This window comes from Psammomys obesus, unplaced genomic scaffold (assembly GCF_907164565.1).
Source record: "Psammomys obesus unplaced genomic scaffold, mPsaObe1.curated_primary_1811, whole genome shotgun sequence".
Taxonomy (NCBI): Eukaryota; Metazoa; Chordata; class Mammalia; order Rodentia; family Muridae; genus Psammomys; species Psammomys obesus.
In genome coordinates this window covers 9,973,890-9,992,052 of record NW_026596057.1, presented here as the reverse complement: position 1 = coordinate 9,992,052, position 18,163 = coordinate 9,973,890, and the positions used below count along the sequence as shown (strand labels likewise).

At 44.2% G+C, this 18,163-nt stretch overlaps 1 protein-coding gene across 1 annotated transcript in view; it reads right to left on the bottom strand.

The window, feature by feature from the left end:
- Nucleotides 1-1,162: 1,162 nt before the first annotated feature.
- Nucleotides 1,163-18,163, bottom strand: part of Tnn (tenascin N) — a 73,356-nt gene continuing 56,355 nt past the window's right edge. Inside the window, exons 16-19 of the mRNA XM_055624557.1 lie at nt 12,618-12,714; nt 11,567-11,734; nt 4,471-4,634; nt 1,163-2,240 (exon numbers count right to left, since the gene is read on the bottom strand). Of these exons, the coding sequence (XP_055480532.1) occupies nt 2,100-2,240; nt 4,471-4,634; nt 11,567-11,734; nt 12,618-12,714 (570 nt within the window). The 3' untranslated portion in view covers nt 1,163-2,099. The remainder of the gene's footprint in view (nt 2,241-4,470; nt 4,635-11,566; nt 11,735-12,617; nt 12,715-18,163) is intronic.

The following is an 18,163-nucleotide window of genomic DNA, read 5'->3' as shown; positions in this document are numbered from 1 at the left end:
ACACTGGCTAGATCACACAGGCACACTTAAGAAGTCTGCTCAGAGTTGACGCTGTGGCTCCTGTCAGCCATCTTTGGCTCTGGGCCAGTGCTGGGAATCGAATCCACTTTGTCAAGGAAGCATTTTCCTGCTAAAAGGTTTGAACCAATGATGATGAGCCCAAAGACTCTCATTCGCAGAGAGGCCCGTTTGTGCAAACAAGCACAGGACACTGCAGAAGGAACTCTTCAGAGAGGACATTTAGCTGCCCAAGGCAGATGGGGATGCTACCCTAGGGCTCAGGCCCCAACAAAAGACTCAAAGAACCTGTTTCTGAAAATATGTCCCCTCCAGGAACGTCTTCGAAGCCCCCACCCCACCCTACCCCACCTCCATCACCACCTCCGTGGCTCTCCTCAGCAGCTCTCCTCAGCAGCAATCACTTCTTGAAGTTACAAACACCAGAGGTAATTTATTATTTACTGTCAGTCTCCACTGCTGGGGTAGAAGCATCATTTATGTATTATCAGCCTTTGCCTAGAATATGTAGAACAAAGTATGTAAGTGGAAGCTTTGTTTACTTGGATAGATTCCGCCCTTAGAAGAGAACCCGGGACATGTATGTTTTAAGCCATAAGTATCGAATAAATGAGCGAATAAATGACAGCTCCATCAGCGCTGGGACTGAGTGACTTGTCCATCTGTTTCCCCGGCAGGCCACCGCTCTCTAGATTCCTGACTCAATGTGCTTTCACCTTTTTAAATGATTAGCCCCTACACCGAGCGAGCTTCACTTAGCCCACTCACTATCAGATGTAGCTGTTGCTGTGGCCTTCCTAGATGCCTGGTTGTGGGTGAGGATACCGAAAACTTGAAAGGCTGGCAAAAGTGATTTCTGGCATATGGCTTGGCACTGACCAGAGGTTACACCTAAGCAGCAAAGTACACCCTAGACCAGAGGAGGGAAGTGAGCTGCTAGAATCCTGGCCTTCCTTCCTGCTCACGCGCTTCTGCTGCATTCCAAAGGGCATTATTTTCCATCACACAGGTAAAGAGACCTCAGCCAGCCAGTTTAACGCTTGAATTGCACCTCCACTCGCACTTAAGTTTAGAATTCAAGTGCACTTAAGTGGAAAAAAAATAACACAAGGCAATTTTTAAAAATTAAATGGTTTATTTTTGTTTTCTTGAATAGGAATTTAACTTACTTCAACGGTCACTGACAGAAAACCTTCCAAAAATGATACCAAAAGACACAAAACAGATGACACGAAGAGGCTTCCAGTGTGGGGAGCAGGTGAGGAGGGAAGCTGAGGGCTGAGGGGCCTGGGGGGAACTCAGAGAAGACTGAGGGTGCCAGTTATTTAGAGAGACAGATTATTTAAAGCTGAAATGACTGCAAATTTATTTACAACATATGCAGATCTATGAAAGAGATTATACAAATGTCTTTAAAGGGGGTGGTTAAAATAGCAATGAAATGGGAGCTTTGCTCTCCAGCATGCTAGAGATTAGTCAGAACTTAACTAAATATGAATACTTTGTGGCCCCTTTGTAGTCTCTTCATTCTTCACCACACAAGAAATTTAAAAGGAGTAAGATTTGTACTTTTCCCCCAAAGATCAGGGGCCCAGGAGACAGCAAGTAGCAGGCTGCCTCAGCTCTGAACCCCCTAGGGGCTCAGAACTTCACTTTAGTTTTTTTCTATAAAGGTCTATATTACCAGATGCATATAGAGATCCCTACCGATTTCTAAAGATTTCCAGTTGGTGGTCTACTGAATGATTCATCTTTTCGCCCTAATCCAATACACCTGTCATTAAGGATGGGGTTAAAAAAAAAAAAAACTTGTGACTCCAACACTGTGTCACATCCATATGCACTGTTCAATTACAATATTGTTGACTTTGGGGGCCCTCAGCAGAGACTGGCAAACATGCAGATGGCAAGGAAGGAGCCTCTAAAAGTTGACATGTGATGACATCATTAGCACTGTGGGTACCCAGCAATCTAAGACGTTAGAGGCAATGAGCACCCCTCAGACTTCAGCTCCCCAGTCACCACCACCCAACCCACCCCAAGCTTGTTTTTTCTCCTGTGACAACAGCTCAGATGGGCCTTCAGAACATTCTCGCCTTTCCTCCTATGGAACGTTTCTTTCTGCCAGAGATACGGTCTCTGCTGTAACCAAAGGGGCGGATTTTCAGCTCCACATAAGGAATGGAGAACTCATGTCCTTTCCATGGCTCCCAGTTCACCCCCTGCAAAACAAACCAACAAACAAACATCAAGAAAAGGTATTTGGGAGAAGAGTAAGGTGGCTTATAGAAGAGGGGACCCTAGAGAGGGAAATGATTCCCTCTCTGGTGGAGGAGGGAAAGGAGGACAAAGTTTGGGTAGTAATAGGTTATGAGGCAAGATAGGAGGGGCAGCTCATGTGCCCCCTCCTGGAATTTGACAAGCTGAGTGGACAGGAAAAGAAGCCTCTGGTGGGAAAAATGGAGTGTGAGCCCTAGATGTGGGAGAGGCCAGAACACAAGGATGCCAAGGGGGTAACCGAGGCAGAGATCAGCAAATCAGCTATCGCCTCACTCTGCTCTTTTCAAAAAAAAAAAAAAAAAAAAGGTAAAAATAAACATATTAATTAGCCAGTTGTGTAAAATCATTTTCAATTTAGACTGTTTAGATATTAGCGCTGGGATGACAAATGGCCCACTGAAAACTAAATTTCATTTTATGTCTTTTGACTGGTGAGCACAATAATATTTAATTCACTTAATAACCTTGCAACCTGGCCAATAAAGAGCCCAAGTGACCAATTTTATGTATTTTAATTTGTGAGGTAAATAATAAACAAGAAGCTAAATGCCTTGCAGACTGAGAAAAGCACATTAACCAGATGAATGTCTTTTATTAGCAAACGCAGGGATGGTTTAGGGCATGCTGGCTGCTCATTGCAGATATTTGATCTCTGATCACAGGCTTCTCTTGTCGACCCACATGCTGCCACCATGATTCATTGGGCCAACCCTCCCTATACCCTGGGGACAAATTTCTTCTTCCCTTTGGAAAAAAAAATCACAAAAGGATTTGGAGTCTTGGCTGCCTGGCAAGAACAAAAGTAATAAAAATGTACCTAGATCTGAGAAGTGCTAATATTTACAGTAATATTTGGTGTGTGTGAATTCTGGGGAAAGGTAGCTTCATGAAGGCCAGGATCAGGACCTAGCATTGGAAATTAGAGACCGAAGACAGGTTTCTGGAGGACAGGAGACTGACGGTGAGTAGAAGAAACATACAATTTTCAAGAAGCCACGGGGGGTCGGCAGATGTCCTGTAGCTGGCAAAGAGTCACAGTGATACACAAGGGTCCTGGGGGTCCCAAATAGTACTAACAGGAAATTTGCGAGAGGAGTCCTAGCATAGACTCATCCCTGAGCATAGTTCTGACAGAAGGACAAAAACAGGATGCTCACAGCAGACCCTGGGTGACGTGGGTGGGAGTGGAGCCGAGGGGGAGTCTGACCTAACTTAGAACCTGTCTACTTAGTGATGGAGAGACTGAGGGCAGCAGCTTTGGGATAATGAAGGGACAACTGGGAAAGACAACGAAATGCCTGTTTTTATACTTGATGCTTGTGTTCGCCCCAAAATCTGTATATTGAAGTCTTATTAGCTCCATTGCCTCAGGCAGCTCCCTGGTGGCGGGGGTGGTTATCCTAGATGAAGCTATAACTAGAAGGTGTCTATCTCCATGCCAAGAAGCAAGGCTCCATCAAGCATGCATCCGCTTCCACTCTGATTGTGGCTTAGGCAGCCTCTAGAACTGTGAGATAGGCATGTCTGTTTTTAAACCCTCTAACCTGAGGTAGGTTGTTAAAGCAACCTGATCTGTAGCAGGGTCTTTTGTGAATTAGTGAGGTGCACTGATAGCTAGGTGTGGCGCTGCACACATGGAACCCCGGCCCTCGGGAGGCTACAGCAGGAGGATTCAGAGCCCAGCTGTGCCCAGCTGAGGCTACACAGCAAGAGTGTGTGTAATGTGATGAATGACAACAAAAATTTAGCCAGCTGTGGTGACAGATGCCTATAACCTCCAAATTTAAGAGGTAGAGGCAGGAGGATTCTGGGTTATGGTCGTCAGCTACACAGCAAGTGTGAGGTCAGCCTGGGTACATGAGACCCACCCTGTCTCAAAAATAACACAAAGGAAACCTTAAAATGAAGACAGACGGTGTGTAGTTCACATCATGGGTCTTTATGTACCAGTGACAACAAATCACCCACCTGCAGCTGAAAAATGTGTGGTAATGGAATGCACATCACGTAGGATCCGTCCGTCTGGGGATGTCATGAAGCCTGAGGCATAGCCTCTTGCCCTGACCGGAAGCCTCAGAGAGAGAGGAACTACCACACTAACCCGGACGGTATCGCTTTGGGAGTAGGGACAGACAAAGCTTGTGACAGAAAAGATGTTCACCTGCCACTTACCTCACTATGCTTGGTCTCCCCATATTTGCCATTAGGGTTGGCCAAGTGGCAGTTCTTATACCACCAGCCTCCATGATGGGTCAGCGCACAGTTGCTGAGAGCAATATCATTGTCTCTGTCAAAAGTTGTGAACTTCCATCCGTTGTGGTAAGTAAGAGCATCGCCTGTAGGAGAGACAGCAAGGGAGTCAAGAGCCAAGAGGAAAGAAGTCCCAGCAGGAAACATCTAGGACTAAAACACCAAGGATCCAGTTGTTTATCACAGGTGGTCACAACTCTCTCAGAATGGCTAACGAATGTGAGAATGTGATGTGTAGATGAACAGGTTGTCTTTGCTGGCCTGTCACGCAAACACTAGGCCTGTTTCTCCAGCAACCTCAACAGCATTTTCACTTGGAAGTTCTACCATCACATCAAGTGTCTAACCCCCCTTCACTCAATGTAAACACTCTCTGCCCTTCTGCATTTGCCATGATGACCATTCTTCCTGACACCCTAACCCCAAACTCATGCACCTTGCTTGATAAGCCTTTCATATCGTTGATGTAGTCCTACTTTCTCAAATCACCCTCCCCACCTCTACACAGCTGCCAGTCAGGCCTCTTTTCATCTCTGAGGACCTGTATTTGGGTGAACCTTCCCTCTCACTCCATCTCTCAGCCTCTGTGGAAATACCCATTTCACTGCCTTGGAAAAGATGACTCATCCTACTTGCTGTCACTAGGCTACTTCCTATGCTCAGCCTCCAATCCTGTTGTCTCTACAGGTGTGGAGAGCAGGCCCATTTGCCCTCTGTCCTTCATTGGTCAAACCCTAGTCTCCCGTACAATGTAGCATGCTCGCGTGCACACACACACACACACACACACACATCTACCTGAACTTCTAGAGCCCCTCTGGGGACACATGTACAATTTAATGCTTCATTACGTCCTGCCTAGAATCTGCTTTAATTACCTCCCTCGTACTGCACCTATTTCCCTACCACATTTGTCATCCTCTTAGAAGTTTACTTTCTTTTTTCAGCTCATAAAAGGCAATAAGAGCCCATATCAATCATAGGCTTAATCAAGTTCCCCTTCTGCAACCATGACACTCGCGCTTATATCTTAGAGCTGTGACTAAGGCCTGCAAGGTGGGCAGGGCTCTTCCGGCTCCCACAAGGAAATAAGGTCCTGGGGATGCAGCTGTATCGACTGAAGCGAGCTAGTCCTCAGATTCTAAAATGACAATTTGTTCAGAAACACAGATTCACCTGGGGCCCCTCAGGCCCACGGAAGTTTTCATTCCTGCTAACAAGTGCATTCTATCTCTGACAGCCTTCAACGATGGTTCTGGAGGGAGTCCCAAGACCTGAATCACCATCATTACCTTAGAACCTACTGAAAATGTAAATTCTCGGGCTCACCCCAGGCAAACAGAAGTACAAATGACACGTAGGTTGGAAGCATGCCATCTGGGCTTCAACAGCCCTTCCTGCCGTCCCTGCACAGCTGCAGCTTCACCCACATACTTATTCAGAGAACATACAGTAAGCCTTCGGTGGGTGAGCCCCATGCTCGTCTCTGAGGATGCAAAGCAGAGGAGGTTCTTATTCTTGAAAACTGTCAGGGTGAGTTAGAGCAGGTATGGAAAGAGTTGATAGGCGCTGAGGCACAGGGGTAAGGAACACTTAGGAAGTTCAAGGCCCGCAGTTCAAGCTCTAGCACCTGTTGTCCTTCTAAAAAGTTAACAGCCCCTTGTGCAAAGGGAAGGCTCTAATTTGTCTCTCCAAGTCTGTAAACTCAACAGTGGTCCCTTCATGCCACACCCAGTAAAGGGAGCAAGAGAGGCCATTCCTCTGACACCAAGATGGCCATGTCTCCATGAGTTTCTTCCAGTCAAAGAAAAAGACAGGCTTTATTTGTGCACATTTTCTCCTTCCTCCAGATTTCCTGCAGACAGTTAACTACAGCTTGAAATGACACACAATGGCTCCCCTAGTAACATTCTTTTAATAAGCACAGCTTTCCAAGCTTGAATATGAAGTTCCCAGAGCTTACTTTCCAAGAATCCAGACAAATGCTTTCTTTAAGATATCTTCAGTTAACTAACCTTGGATCCTGGACTAGAAAAAAAAGGAAGTGAGCTTCGGTCTTCACAGAATTATTATTATTATTATTATTATTATTATTATTATTATTATTATTATTTCTTCATATGAATTTTCTACCTTTGAGAAACTGAGGCTACCCTATTGTGCAGAGGGTAGAAAATGAGTATGCTTATGAATCAGAAAATAATTGGCTCCAGCTGAGGTAGTATTCTGAGTCAATGAGTTTATGTTCCCGACGTAAAAACAAGTTAATAGTGATGTGATAGATACTCCTTAACCCCAGAACTCTGGAAGCTAACGCCTGAGTATTGCAAGTCTGAAGCCAGAGTGGACTATATACTGACTCAAAAATAATTAGTGAAATCAGTGGTGCTTAGACTCCCTCATATTAGTGATGGGAGAAACTGCTGATAAGCCTTATTCTAAGGCCCCTATTCTACTAGCTTTGGGGGAAAATTGGTTCTTAGGTGTGGATGGAAGGGCTAGAAAAGACTCATAGAAGATCTAAACCAGCATTCAAGGTGTGGCCACCGAGCCGGTCACTGTCCATCTCATCAAAATGTCACTCTGAGACCTGCTCTCCTCCAGTACTCTTTGTGCAACAAGAATGATTCTGCAGCCACCACCTAAAACCCAAGACCAGAAGAAGCCATAAGCAGCATGCTCCCTGCGGGTCACATTCCGACACAGGGCTGTGAGTTTAGACCTTGGATCTGTGTTCCCTGAGACTGGAGGAAGCAAGTAAAGAATAGCCATGACCATCTAGCTTTTCTTTTTCTCCATGAATCTATTACCCATTTTTTTCTCCAATGCCAGCCTTGAAAATTTTTTTTTCAAAATATTAGAAACACCGACTTTGGGTTAAAACAACTCTGTACGGACATTGTCATTCCTGGAGTAGTAAGCACTCTTGGAGATTCCCTGTCACATTTCCAAGTGTCTCCAGGAGGTAGACCCATGAGCACCCTAGAATGATTGAGGAACCTGATATAAGGACATGATACAAAAAAGAACATGAAATAAGCTGTAAACATTTGGATAGTGCAGTGAAAACTCTGAACAATATATCTATGGTAGGCTTTGTAAGAAAACCCATAAGACTCAGAATCAAAAACTAAGTTAACATTCTGTGGCCTTGTGAAGTTTCCTTTGTGATAATAATAATAATAATAATAATAATAATAATAAGAAGAAGAAGAAGAAGAAGAAGAAGAAGAAGAAGAAGAAGAAGAAGAAGAAGAAGAAGAAGAAGCCTGAAGTCATGACTTCAGTGGAAATCAGAAGTCAGAAGCTATGGCCCCAGTTAAACAGCCCGAGATGGGGACAACCCTGAAACCTCATCTTTCCACCAAGGCTGTGCATCTCTTCTGTAATAAAAGTGCTAATGAAGCTAGACCCAGGACTTCAGCTTCTGGCACACACAGCAATAGCAAGACCTTCAGCTTCCATTTGAACATCTGTCCTCTACACTGTGTGTCATCATAGCCAGAAGCTTCCTTCATTCAAAAACCTTCATCTGAACCAAGAACCAAGAATCATATACAAGGAAATCTAAAATGCCACTGATCCCACCGTTGTAATGCAGATGATAAAGGTAGGAAGACTAGATGGCTGCCTAAATGCTATGTGATTTGAGAGTCTCCCAAGGCTTCCTATTAAAGAAGACATCCTCCACTGACTGGCCTTTGTTGGCCTGAACAACCTTAGAATGGGAATTATCCCCTAGTCACAGTTAAAATGCAAATGAGGTACCTGGGAGGAGAATCGCATTAATTTAAGAATATGTTGACTCCCTTTCCCATTAGCACCAGCTCATTTGCTGGATTATGTTAACCAGGCTCAGAAAAGGCAAAGTTTAATGGTCCGAGGAAGGAAAGGGAAAGAAAGGGACAAACTGCAAAGACAGGTCTGAATGAAGTCCCAACCAAGAGGCCAGGAAGGGCAGTAGGTTTGCATGGGACAGGAAGATACTGGGGCCAAAGAGAAGCACCTGACTTGAAAACTTGTCCAGGAAGATGTCAGGAATGAGGTGTGTAAAATCTGAGACACTAACATGAGAAGAAAAGGCTACATCTAGCTGGAGGCATGAAGGATGGCCAGACAGAGGTAGAGTGAGACCAGAGCAGGAGCAGGCCCAAGTGGGGAACCGAAGGCTGGTCTGCAAGTCCTCTATTATTCTAAATGGTAGGAGAGAGTGGGAGAAGGCATCAGGAATACACTCTGACCTTATTTAGAGAGGAGGCGAGAGCCAAGAGCATTGTCCAAGACAGTGAATTTAAGTTATTTTAGTATTCAATTATCATGATCACTATGTATGATAGTATATTCCTTAATGCCAGCACTCAAGAGGCAGAGGCCGGAAGACTACAAGTTGCATGCTAGTCTAGGATACATAATAAGAGCTTTTCTGGTTATTATTATTATTATTATTATTATTATTATTATTATTATTAATTACAATTTATTCACTTTGTATCCCAGCTGTAGCCCCCTCCCTCATCTCTTCCTGTTCCCATTCTCCCTCCCTCTTCCCCCCATAACCCTCCCCTAATCCACTGATAGGAGAGGTCTTCCTCCCCTACTATCTGACCCTAGCCTACCATGTCTCATCAGGACTGTCTGGATCTTCTTTCTCTGTGGCCTAGTAAGGTCACCTCACCAGGGGGAGGTGATTAAAGAGCATGCAACCAAGTTTATGCCAGTGACTGCTCCTGTTTTCTTTAACTAAGGAGCCCACATGGTGAAGACCAAGCTCCCTATGGGCTACATCGGAGCAGGGGGTCTAGTCCTAAAGAAGCTAAACAACAAAGAGGACCCTAGGGAAGATGCTTGATCCTCATTTAGAAGGGCAAACAGGATAGATATCAGAAGCAGAAGACAGAGAACAGGACAGGAGCCTTCCATGAAGGGTCTCTGAAAGACTCTACCCAGCAGATGCTAAGACTCATAGCCAAACTTTGGGCAGAGTGCAGGGAATCTTATGGAAGAAGGGGAATATAGAAAGGCCTGGAGGGGACAGGAGCTCCACAAGGAGACCAACAGAGCCAAAAAATCTGGGTCCAGTGGGGCCTAAAGAGACTGATGGTTCAACCAAGGATCATGCATGAAGAGCTTGTCTTTTTAAAACAGTAATTATTATGATCATTTAAATCATTCTATAACTAGCCTGATAATCATATAAACAAAGGTCCATCTGGGTTTCCCAGTTGTATCCAAGCTGCCTTTCCCTCCTTGAATTAACAAAACAAAACCAGAAAAAAATCCTCACTGACTGGCCTTGTTGGCCTGAGCAACTTTAGAAAGGAGTTATCCCCTACTCAGAGTTAAAATGCAAATAATGTACCTTGGGGACAGTCAATTAGTTTAGAATATGTTGCCTCCTTCGACTCATTCTCTCAATAGCCTGACTTCCAGAGCTGACTCCTGCATTTTATATTCCACTTAGAGTGCCTGCAGGCCAGCCCATCTCTAGCCCATACAGAGGCAGAACGTAGGGAGAAGGAAGGGTCGAATCCAAAGCAAAGTGGACCTTTCTAGCGTAGTGACTTTTTCTGGAGTTATTTCCCCCAGAACTCTTTGCACACTGTTTCCCATGCAATCCCTGCATAGAATTCTTGGACAGCTCAGACTTGGTCAAGTGCAAACATGTTGATGGCAGGTACTGACCTGCTCCCACACTACCTTGTCACCCTATTAAAATATTAAACACCCATGAGATTAGACAAAGAAATCCTGCTAGACAGTTCATTGTTTTAAACTCATTAACACTGCACCAGACGCCTTACTAGATACTAAGAAGCAAGAGTAAAATTCGTATTATGGTTTTAAGAAGTGAAATGATAGAACTCAAAGAAATGTTCCATTCACAGATGACCACTTCAGATCATTAACCCCAGACCTCAGAGATCCTCGAGGACACAATTTTGAGATGCCCTGCAAAGCTTCTGGAATACCCGGCAACCTTCCCCCCTGGCTTAGCCCTCTATTCCTACTGGGCTCCCTCAGAGTGGTGAGGCCCTTCCTTTCCTCCCCTCTGTGTTTGGCCCACTGGCTGAGAAACTTCCTTGTCCTCCAAGAAGCTTCCCCCGGCTACCCGGGTCCTTCATGTACCCACAATCCCCATTCCTTAGCTCTTTACTTCGCATACCACTTGGTCTGCCAAAGTTATTCTCCTTTTGCCACGTACGTTAGAGATGAGAGACCGTGTCCTACACAGTCAGCCAACTTGGCCAGTAACACATCCCTAAATGACTACAATGGTTACACCAAAGTTGGACTCAGGCAAAAAGCAGAGGACAGACTTTTCTTTAAAAGCCATGAATATCATTTTTTAAAATATCAGCAGTAAGGCAATAACTACACCATCCCCTCTTAAGACATTTGTCAGTATAATTTCAGCATTTCAGTCATGCTGCTTAATTGTGTTTCTTTTTCTGTACAACTGAATACACTACCCACTGACCAAAATCTAGTGAGAAGCTAGCGAATGGAGGCTAGAAGGGTCCCTGCTTCTGGATAAACTACTCATTTTTGTCTTGTCCCTGTTGTGTGAGTTAATGAGACCTACAGTCCTTACTGCTTGGCTCAGCACTTCCATTTTTCTGTCTTAATTTACATCAAACTACCACAAAATGATGAAATGATACTCAAACCCCCCCACACACACACACACCCTGTTAAGACAGACAAGCATGTCAGTCACACTGTGTATGGAAGTCCACTGAGAGTCTCCAAATAAAATTGCTCAAAAATGCGCAACATCCTAAACCAGGGAAGAATAAAAGGACTGTGGGGGCGGGGGAATATAAAACTTCCAGTTTTATGGTTAAAGATTGTTCTCACATCTTTTACCCTCAAGCCCCTTCACAGAGCATGACCTCCATTGTTAGTGAGGACAACCAACCTATTTACCAGTATTCTGCAGCCCACATCCATGGCACACGGCAAACCGAACCTTAGATGACGGCACTAAGAGAGTCCTGCAGTCAGAAATCTCTCTTACCTGCTGTGCCCCTGTATTTCCCGACCGACAGCTTGTACCGCTCTTTGCTGGACGCCACTTGGAAGAAATCATACACAGCATAGGCGGACTCATTGGCAGTCTGTAAGTCTGCCCTCACCTCATACCGAGTAGGAGTGCCAGTGGTGAGGTTGTGTAGCTTATCAAGTCCTGAAAACATGGAACAGAATTCTAATAACCAATCAGCTCCTGGGGGGCGGGGGAGGGGGACTCTCACTGTCTGCATCTGAGATGTTCAGAGCTAAATGCCATCTTAGTGTTTATCTTCTCTGCTAATAAAAGGCTTTCCCAACATTTTCTCCTGGGGTGTTAATATTCTCACCCTGTTATTTCTTTGGCATGGCAATGCTATTGACTTCATGGAATGCCATCAGGTAGCAGAGGGTGCGTAGTATTGGGGTAATCTGCCCACTGGCTCCACCTCTCCAAAGCAGAAGCAGGCTTTTTTTTTTTTTTTTTGTCACACATCTTACAAGTAGAAGGACAGATCAACTAACTGTCATCCTCGGATCTCAAAGGAGACTGTATCTGGCAAACCACAAACATCATCTACTCTAGCAGACACCAAATACCCAGATTTGATTTTTTTTAATTATTTTATATTTCCCAGTAGATATTTTATTGGCTAGTTAACTCTCTGTGAACATCTGCTCAAAAGAGAGCGGAGGGAAAATGGGCAAAACTTATGTCCTTAATGTCTGTCTGGCTGTACTAGCAGAATTGCAGGAACCGCTTGCACACAGTCTTAATGAGAGCCCAGGATCCAAGTCAATCAACTGTCTTTCCATTGTGGTTCTATGAAGTGGAGGCTCTGGAAAGATTCTGTAGAGCTTAAATATGGCAGGAAAGCCACCTCAGGCAGCCCTATCTCTTCACCCATCCCTGGTGTGCAAAAACCTTCCCACACCACACAGTGTCCTTACCCTTGGACCTCTCCTTGAAAATGGGAAGCTTCCTTAATCAGCCTGACCAGCTTATCAAGAGATATATTATTCTCCCATAACCCAACCTTCCTGATTTTCAGAGGTCATACCAAGCCAGAACTCCTTCATGGGGTCCCCAAAACCTTCTACGTAACTCCGCCAACGCTTGAAGAAATCCAGCTGTCCAGTGTTCCGCCTCTGGAAGACCTGAGAAGAAAAAAATGAATGCTTTTGTTGCTCTGCCATTGAATGGACATTACTGTCCATGGTAGTTGTGTTTTCCAGATGGTTGTGGGAGGCAAGAGGAAATTGTGAACCTGCACATACACTGACTTCCTGCAATCACACAGCTTCATCTTTTAGAAGCAATTTTTATTTATATCTCAGTATATTGACTATAATGCCTATTATATTAGTAAGAATTTTAGGTGAAATTTGTAATCCAGGTATGAAAATGGGTAGTAGCTAACAGGCAGTGTTTCCACTCTCAAGAAATTTCAGTCATAAAACAGAAAAACTTGAGAGACCTGGCAATATACTGCTAGTAGTTAGCTGTGTAGGACAGAACATTCCAGATCTTTGCTGTCTCTGGCGTACAACCTTCAACGATTTGACTCGATTTGAGCATGATATATTTATATGCTGTCTTTTATCTTCCACTTAAATAGTCTGAAAGCAGGGATTATTTTAATTCTCGAGACTCCTAACATAGCAAGTATTCAGACTCTATGGAACAACAAAAGTTCACCCAACAAGTATTTATTGAGCATCTACTATACAGTAGAAACCATGCAAGGTGATGGGCAAAATGGATAAAACATAAAAGATTCCTGTCCAAATGGAGCAAGCATTCCAGTAAATAAGGTAGACGTAAATTAGGCAATCAGGCAAATAAGAATTTAATTAAACCAATGATAAGAGCTATGAAGGAAAGATACAACAGGACTGCACCAGAGAAAGAGTCAAGAACATGGGAAGTAGCTGATTGCAGGGTGAGCAGGAGCACTGGGAAGAAAAAGGAAGCTAGGCTGTGATGGCTCCGAGTGCTCATTAGGAGGGACTGGGAGAAGAGGCTGGAAAACAGGCAAAGGAGTGGGATTCGGTTTGGTTGAAGCAATGGTGATTTTGGAGGACTCTAAGCAGGAAATGGGGTCTTCCCCAGATCCCTCTGGCTGCAGTGTAGAGAACAGCCCGGCCAGTGGCAAGAATGGAAGAGAGACAACCAGTTTGGAGACCACTGCACTGTGCTGTTGGCGGGGGATGGTAAGCTTAGACAAAAAGCTACCTTGAGAACAGACAGAAGCTGGCAGAAGGCAACGCTGTCAGACACTAGAATGTGGCACTGAGCCGATAGTGAGAGTTCACACACAGGTGAGTAGATCAGTCACTGGAATTCCAGTCCGTGTTTTTAGGACTTGATAACTACACAGGTCTCCTTTTCTAGAGGAGTTTTGATTACAGAACTGGGTAACTATTTACTCAGCTGTTCCTGTAGAATTCCTTCTACAGGAAGGAATTCGGAGAGGGACAGCTTTTGTGGGTATTATCATAAGCTCATTTGGGGACACTGTGTGAGTTGAGGGTTTGTTGATTTTCTTTTTCTTTTTTTTTCCTATACTGGGAATCACACTTAGGGGCTATGCAAATGCTCTAGCACCGAGTGACATCTTTGGTCCAGTATGAGTTCTTTCTGAGGTTTCCTCGTGAAGGAGGTTCTCATGTAACCATGAAGGGAGACCTAGGCTTGGTTTCTAAGGTGAGGGTGTACCTGGGAAATATTGTAGCAGCTTACCAAGTCCCATTTCACTTTCCTTGTCCCAAGAATATGGGGTCTTTTCCAGCTTTCTTTGCAATTACGTTTTTTAAAAGCAATGTCACTGTTTCTAGCCAAAAGACCATAAGCAGGAGGACGAGAGAAGGTGGGGTTTTCCACGCTGCCTTCCACTGACAGGTACCTTGGTAAAAGCCACAGATTGCAATGGAAGCAGCCCAGACCACAGAGTCGCCGCTCAGAAGTGACTGTGAAACCTACAGAAGGCATTGCACACATCAGCGAGATGGCTCACATATTATTAAAGCATGGGAACAGGAGGTGGCTTTTCACTGCAGCAGAACCATGCCATCCTAATGAACATAGAGACCCACCAAGACTCTGAGGGGAATGAAGGCCCAGGGGAGGATACTGCCATATGAGAAGAAAGTCAAAAGTGAGGAGAGAGGGGCGTGGGATCCACCTGGGAGACCTCTAATCTGTTCATGGACATGGATAAGTTCATTCAGAAGAGAGGAAGCAACTAGGAACATAGAAAGAAAGGTAGAAAAATGTGATATCACAAAAGCCACAAAGATAAATAATGGCCAATAGCTCCCAACACTGATAAGAGGTGAGGGGGCGTAAGATTAAAACCCTCCCTGGGATGTAGTGACATGGAAGTCAGCAGTCATGTCAGCAAGGGCTGTGTTAGAGAGAGACAAGGAGCTGGGCTGGGGCGGGCTGAGGAGTGAATGGAAAAATGAGAAAATGGAACTGCTTTGTTTACAAAAATATCTCTCCCCAGAAAGGAAAGGTCAATTCCCCTTAGAGTAAGTCAGAACTGGAGAAGTTCCCCAAAGCCAAACACACCTGCACACAGCATTGAAAATGGAAATGCTCATTATTCCACTTGAACTTGAGAGCCATGCTAAAAGCCATCATGATTAGCAGTAATGATTCGCAACGCCTTACCGAAGAATTGTATCTCCACCTATTTTTTTCCCCTTGTGCTCAACTAACTGAAAAAGCACCAACACAGAAGTCTGCTACCCCATGATCTTAAATTTGGTAAAGTAAACCTAATAGTTGTATGATCTTCACATTTTTCTCTAGGAGGAGGAAGTGAGAGAGGAGGGAACCATGCTGTGAATGGCCGCTTACCATTCACTCCCTATAAAGCACCATTACAGTTTGTGGCCAAGCAGGAGGTACTGAATAAAGACACCCATGGGATGAGAGTCCAAGTCAGGGTCCAAGTCAGCCACAGACACCTCCTGGCAGGGGATAGTGAGTCAGGCATTTGGGGCCAGCTCACTGTGAAGCAGAGATTCATGTGGGAAAGAGAAGCCTGCCACACAGTTTCTGGGAAGACTAGATGAAATGGTCTGCATCCTCCAAAAATGCTCCGTAAATGGGCATAAGCTGATGAGAAGAACTTAGGGAAAAATCACAGCAAGCCATCACACACAGTAGTAATGTGTAGTAATGTGTAGTTAGCATGACTGTTCTTATTCTCCTTTTCTTGGCTGCCCATTTGTTAGAGCTTCCTTATTCCTTTTTTATTTGTTTTATTTTTATTTTTGTTTGTTTGTTTGTTTGTTTTTGCTTCCTTCATTCATTACTTATATAACAAACGTTTACTGGATGTCTGTTGAATGTTGGCTCTGGGTTAAAAATAACGATGCTATTCCACAGATGGCAAAGTCCAGAAAATTATCCATATCCACACAACTGTTTGGTGGCTCACAGGAGTATAATACACAGCCCAGTCTTTTCAGTCAGAAAGTTTGAAAATCTAGCTCTCCCAGCTCTATTTCCTCAGTAGCAGCATTTTAGAAAACATAGAAGACTTGTTGCCTAGTGAGGAGCCTGTGTCAACCCTGCTCTCAGATTCCTCTTATGTCACAGACAACAGAATCCTAGGCTGGACATGATACTGACATGTTCTTATATGTGTCTATCCGTTGTGATGAATAGCATTCTCACCACAAGGCTGAGACTGATTTGGCGCCTGCCTTTCTAAGGAAAGATACAATATCAATGTCACAATCTCCAATCAATGAGTGTGTTTGGGGTTTAGGGTATTGTTGTTGTGTTGTATTGTGTTTTGTTTTGTTTTAAATAATGTCCCAGTATGTCCAGGGAAGCTGATTCTGGAATCTCCACAGTTACTAGATACATCCTTGGCTAAGTTAGCTAATTTTGATGAGCTTCATTTCTTTCTCTCAATGTATTGCAGGCTGGTCTCAAACTCACATGTAGCCAAAGATGATCTTGACCTTCTCATTCCACCCCTCTGCCTCTGCCTCCTAGGTGCTAGCATTAAAGTCAGGTACCATCACATCCAGTTTTTTGTGGTGCCAGAGAACAATCCCGGGGCTTTACACTTTACCAACTGAGCCATAACCACGGCCCAAGCTTCCCTTCTCTGAACTGCCAGATCAAGGCATAAGGAGCTGCCATCACTTAAGAGCTTAAATGGAGGCTTCAGGAAGGCCAGGAAGCCAGAAAACAGCAGAGGCTGGCACATAGAGATAGTTGTTATTATATCTTAATAATTGCTGGTTGCCTTTTATTATATCATACTTAAGTGTACTGACCTGCACAGATAATTCAGACATCTTTATCTGACAGCTTTGATTTAAGCTTTCAATCTATTTAGAGATTAAAATGCTCTATAATGAACTACTTAAAAAACAGTAAAAGGAAATAAATCTTAAAAGGTGGTGAAATATCTATGGTGTGTTCTACAGCCCAACATTGCCACTGTGCTGGAGATGTTAACTCACTCTCTTGAATGACATAATCAGGAGGGAAAGTCAAAACTGCATTGAAAGGCCTGTGGAAAGCGCCTCTGATGTGGCCCAGAGACTTCTAAGATGGAAAGATTTGAGACTTCAAGTGTTTGTTCCCTGATATTTTTTCCAGCCTCCTCCTGGCTGCCTGGGTTGCCTTGGGGCAAAGTCCTTCTGCCTGTTCATCAAATTAGGTTCCTGCTGCCTAAGACAGAAAACAACTTCCATAAAAGGATTTTAAAAGCTCAAAAGAAGCCTGGGTCATCTTTCAGGGGCAGGAGACCCTTGAACCAAATAAAACACAGAAACGGTCAACAAAATATGTAATAGAGACGTTTTTAGGACTCCACTTATCTTCTGGAGCAGGTGCAGGAGGGAGACCTCTGTACACGCTTCATCTGTTACCTACTGGAGGCTGGAGCAGACAACAAGAGATGGTGTGGTTTGGGGACTGGTTACAAGTGGATTCAGTAGTTCTAGAACTGTGTTTTCGTCAGGCTCATTTGCATGGGTGTACAGAAAGCAAGTCCCTTGAAGCATCTGATTTGTTCATTCATGGATCATTGGTCTATGAAACAGTAGGTACTCACTAAATATTTGTACAATATATTGTGGGTTATGTAAGCAGAGAGACAATCTCTGTCTCTGTCTCTCTGTGTCTCTGTCTCTCTCTCTCTCAGATGCCTTAGATAAATGGTTCCTTCCCTGTCAAGCTTGGCTTTCAAAAAGGCCACACTAAACAGTGCAGACATCCTGCCAATGGTCAATTACAGGCACAATGGCAGGAAATTGGGCTATAGGCTTGGAGGAACCAAAGCTTAGAGTTACAATGGTGCTGATGAAAGGCAGCAGGCACAGCCCTATGGTTCTGCTTTTAGGTGGGAGACCTCCCATGTTACAAGCTGTTGTGTTATTCTATAAATCAAGAGTTTCTGACATCCAACCAATTGTCAGATGAAACAGACTTTCAACTATTCTTTGTGTCCGTGCAGATGTTAGGTTTTCTTCATTGCTGCTCGTCAGATGAGACCATTTCACCTGTGGCTGCTCAAAACTGTCTGGCTTCCCAGAGCCCTGAGCAAACGTGTAAATGAACATAGCTGGACAC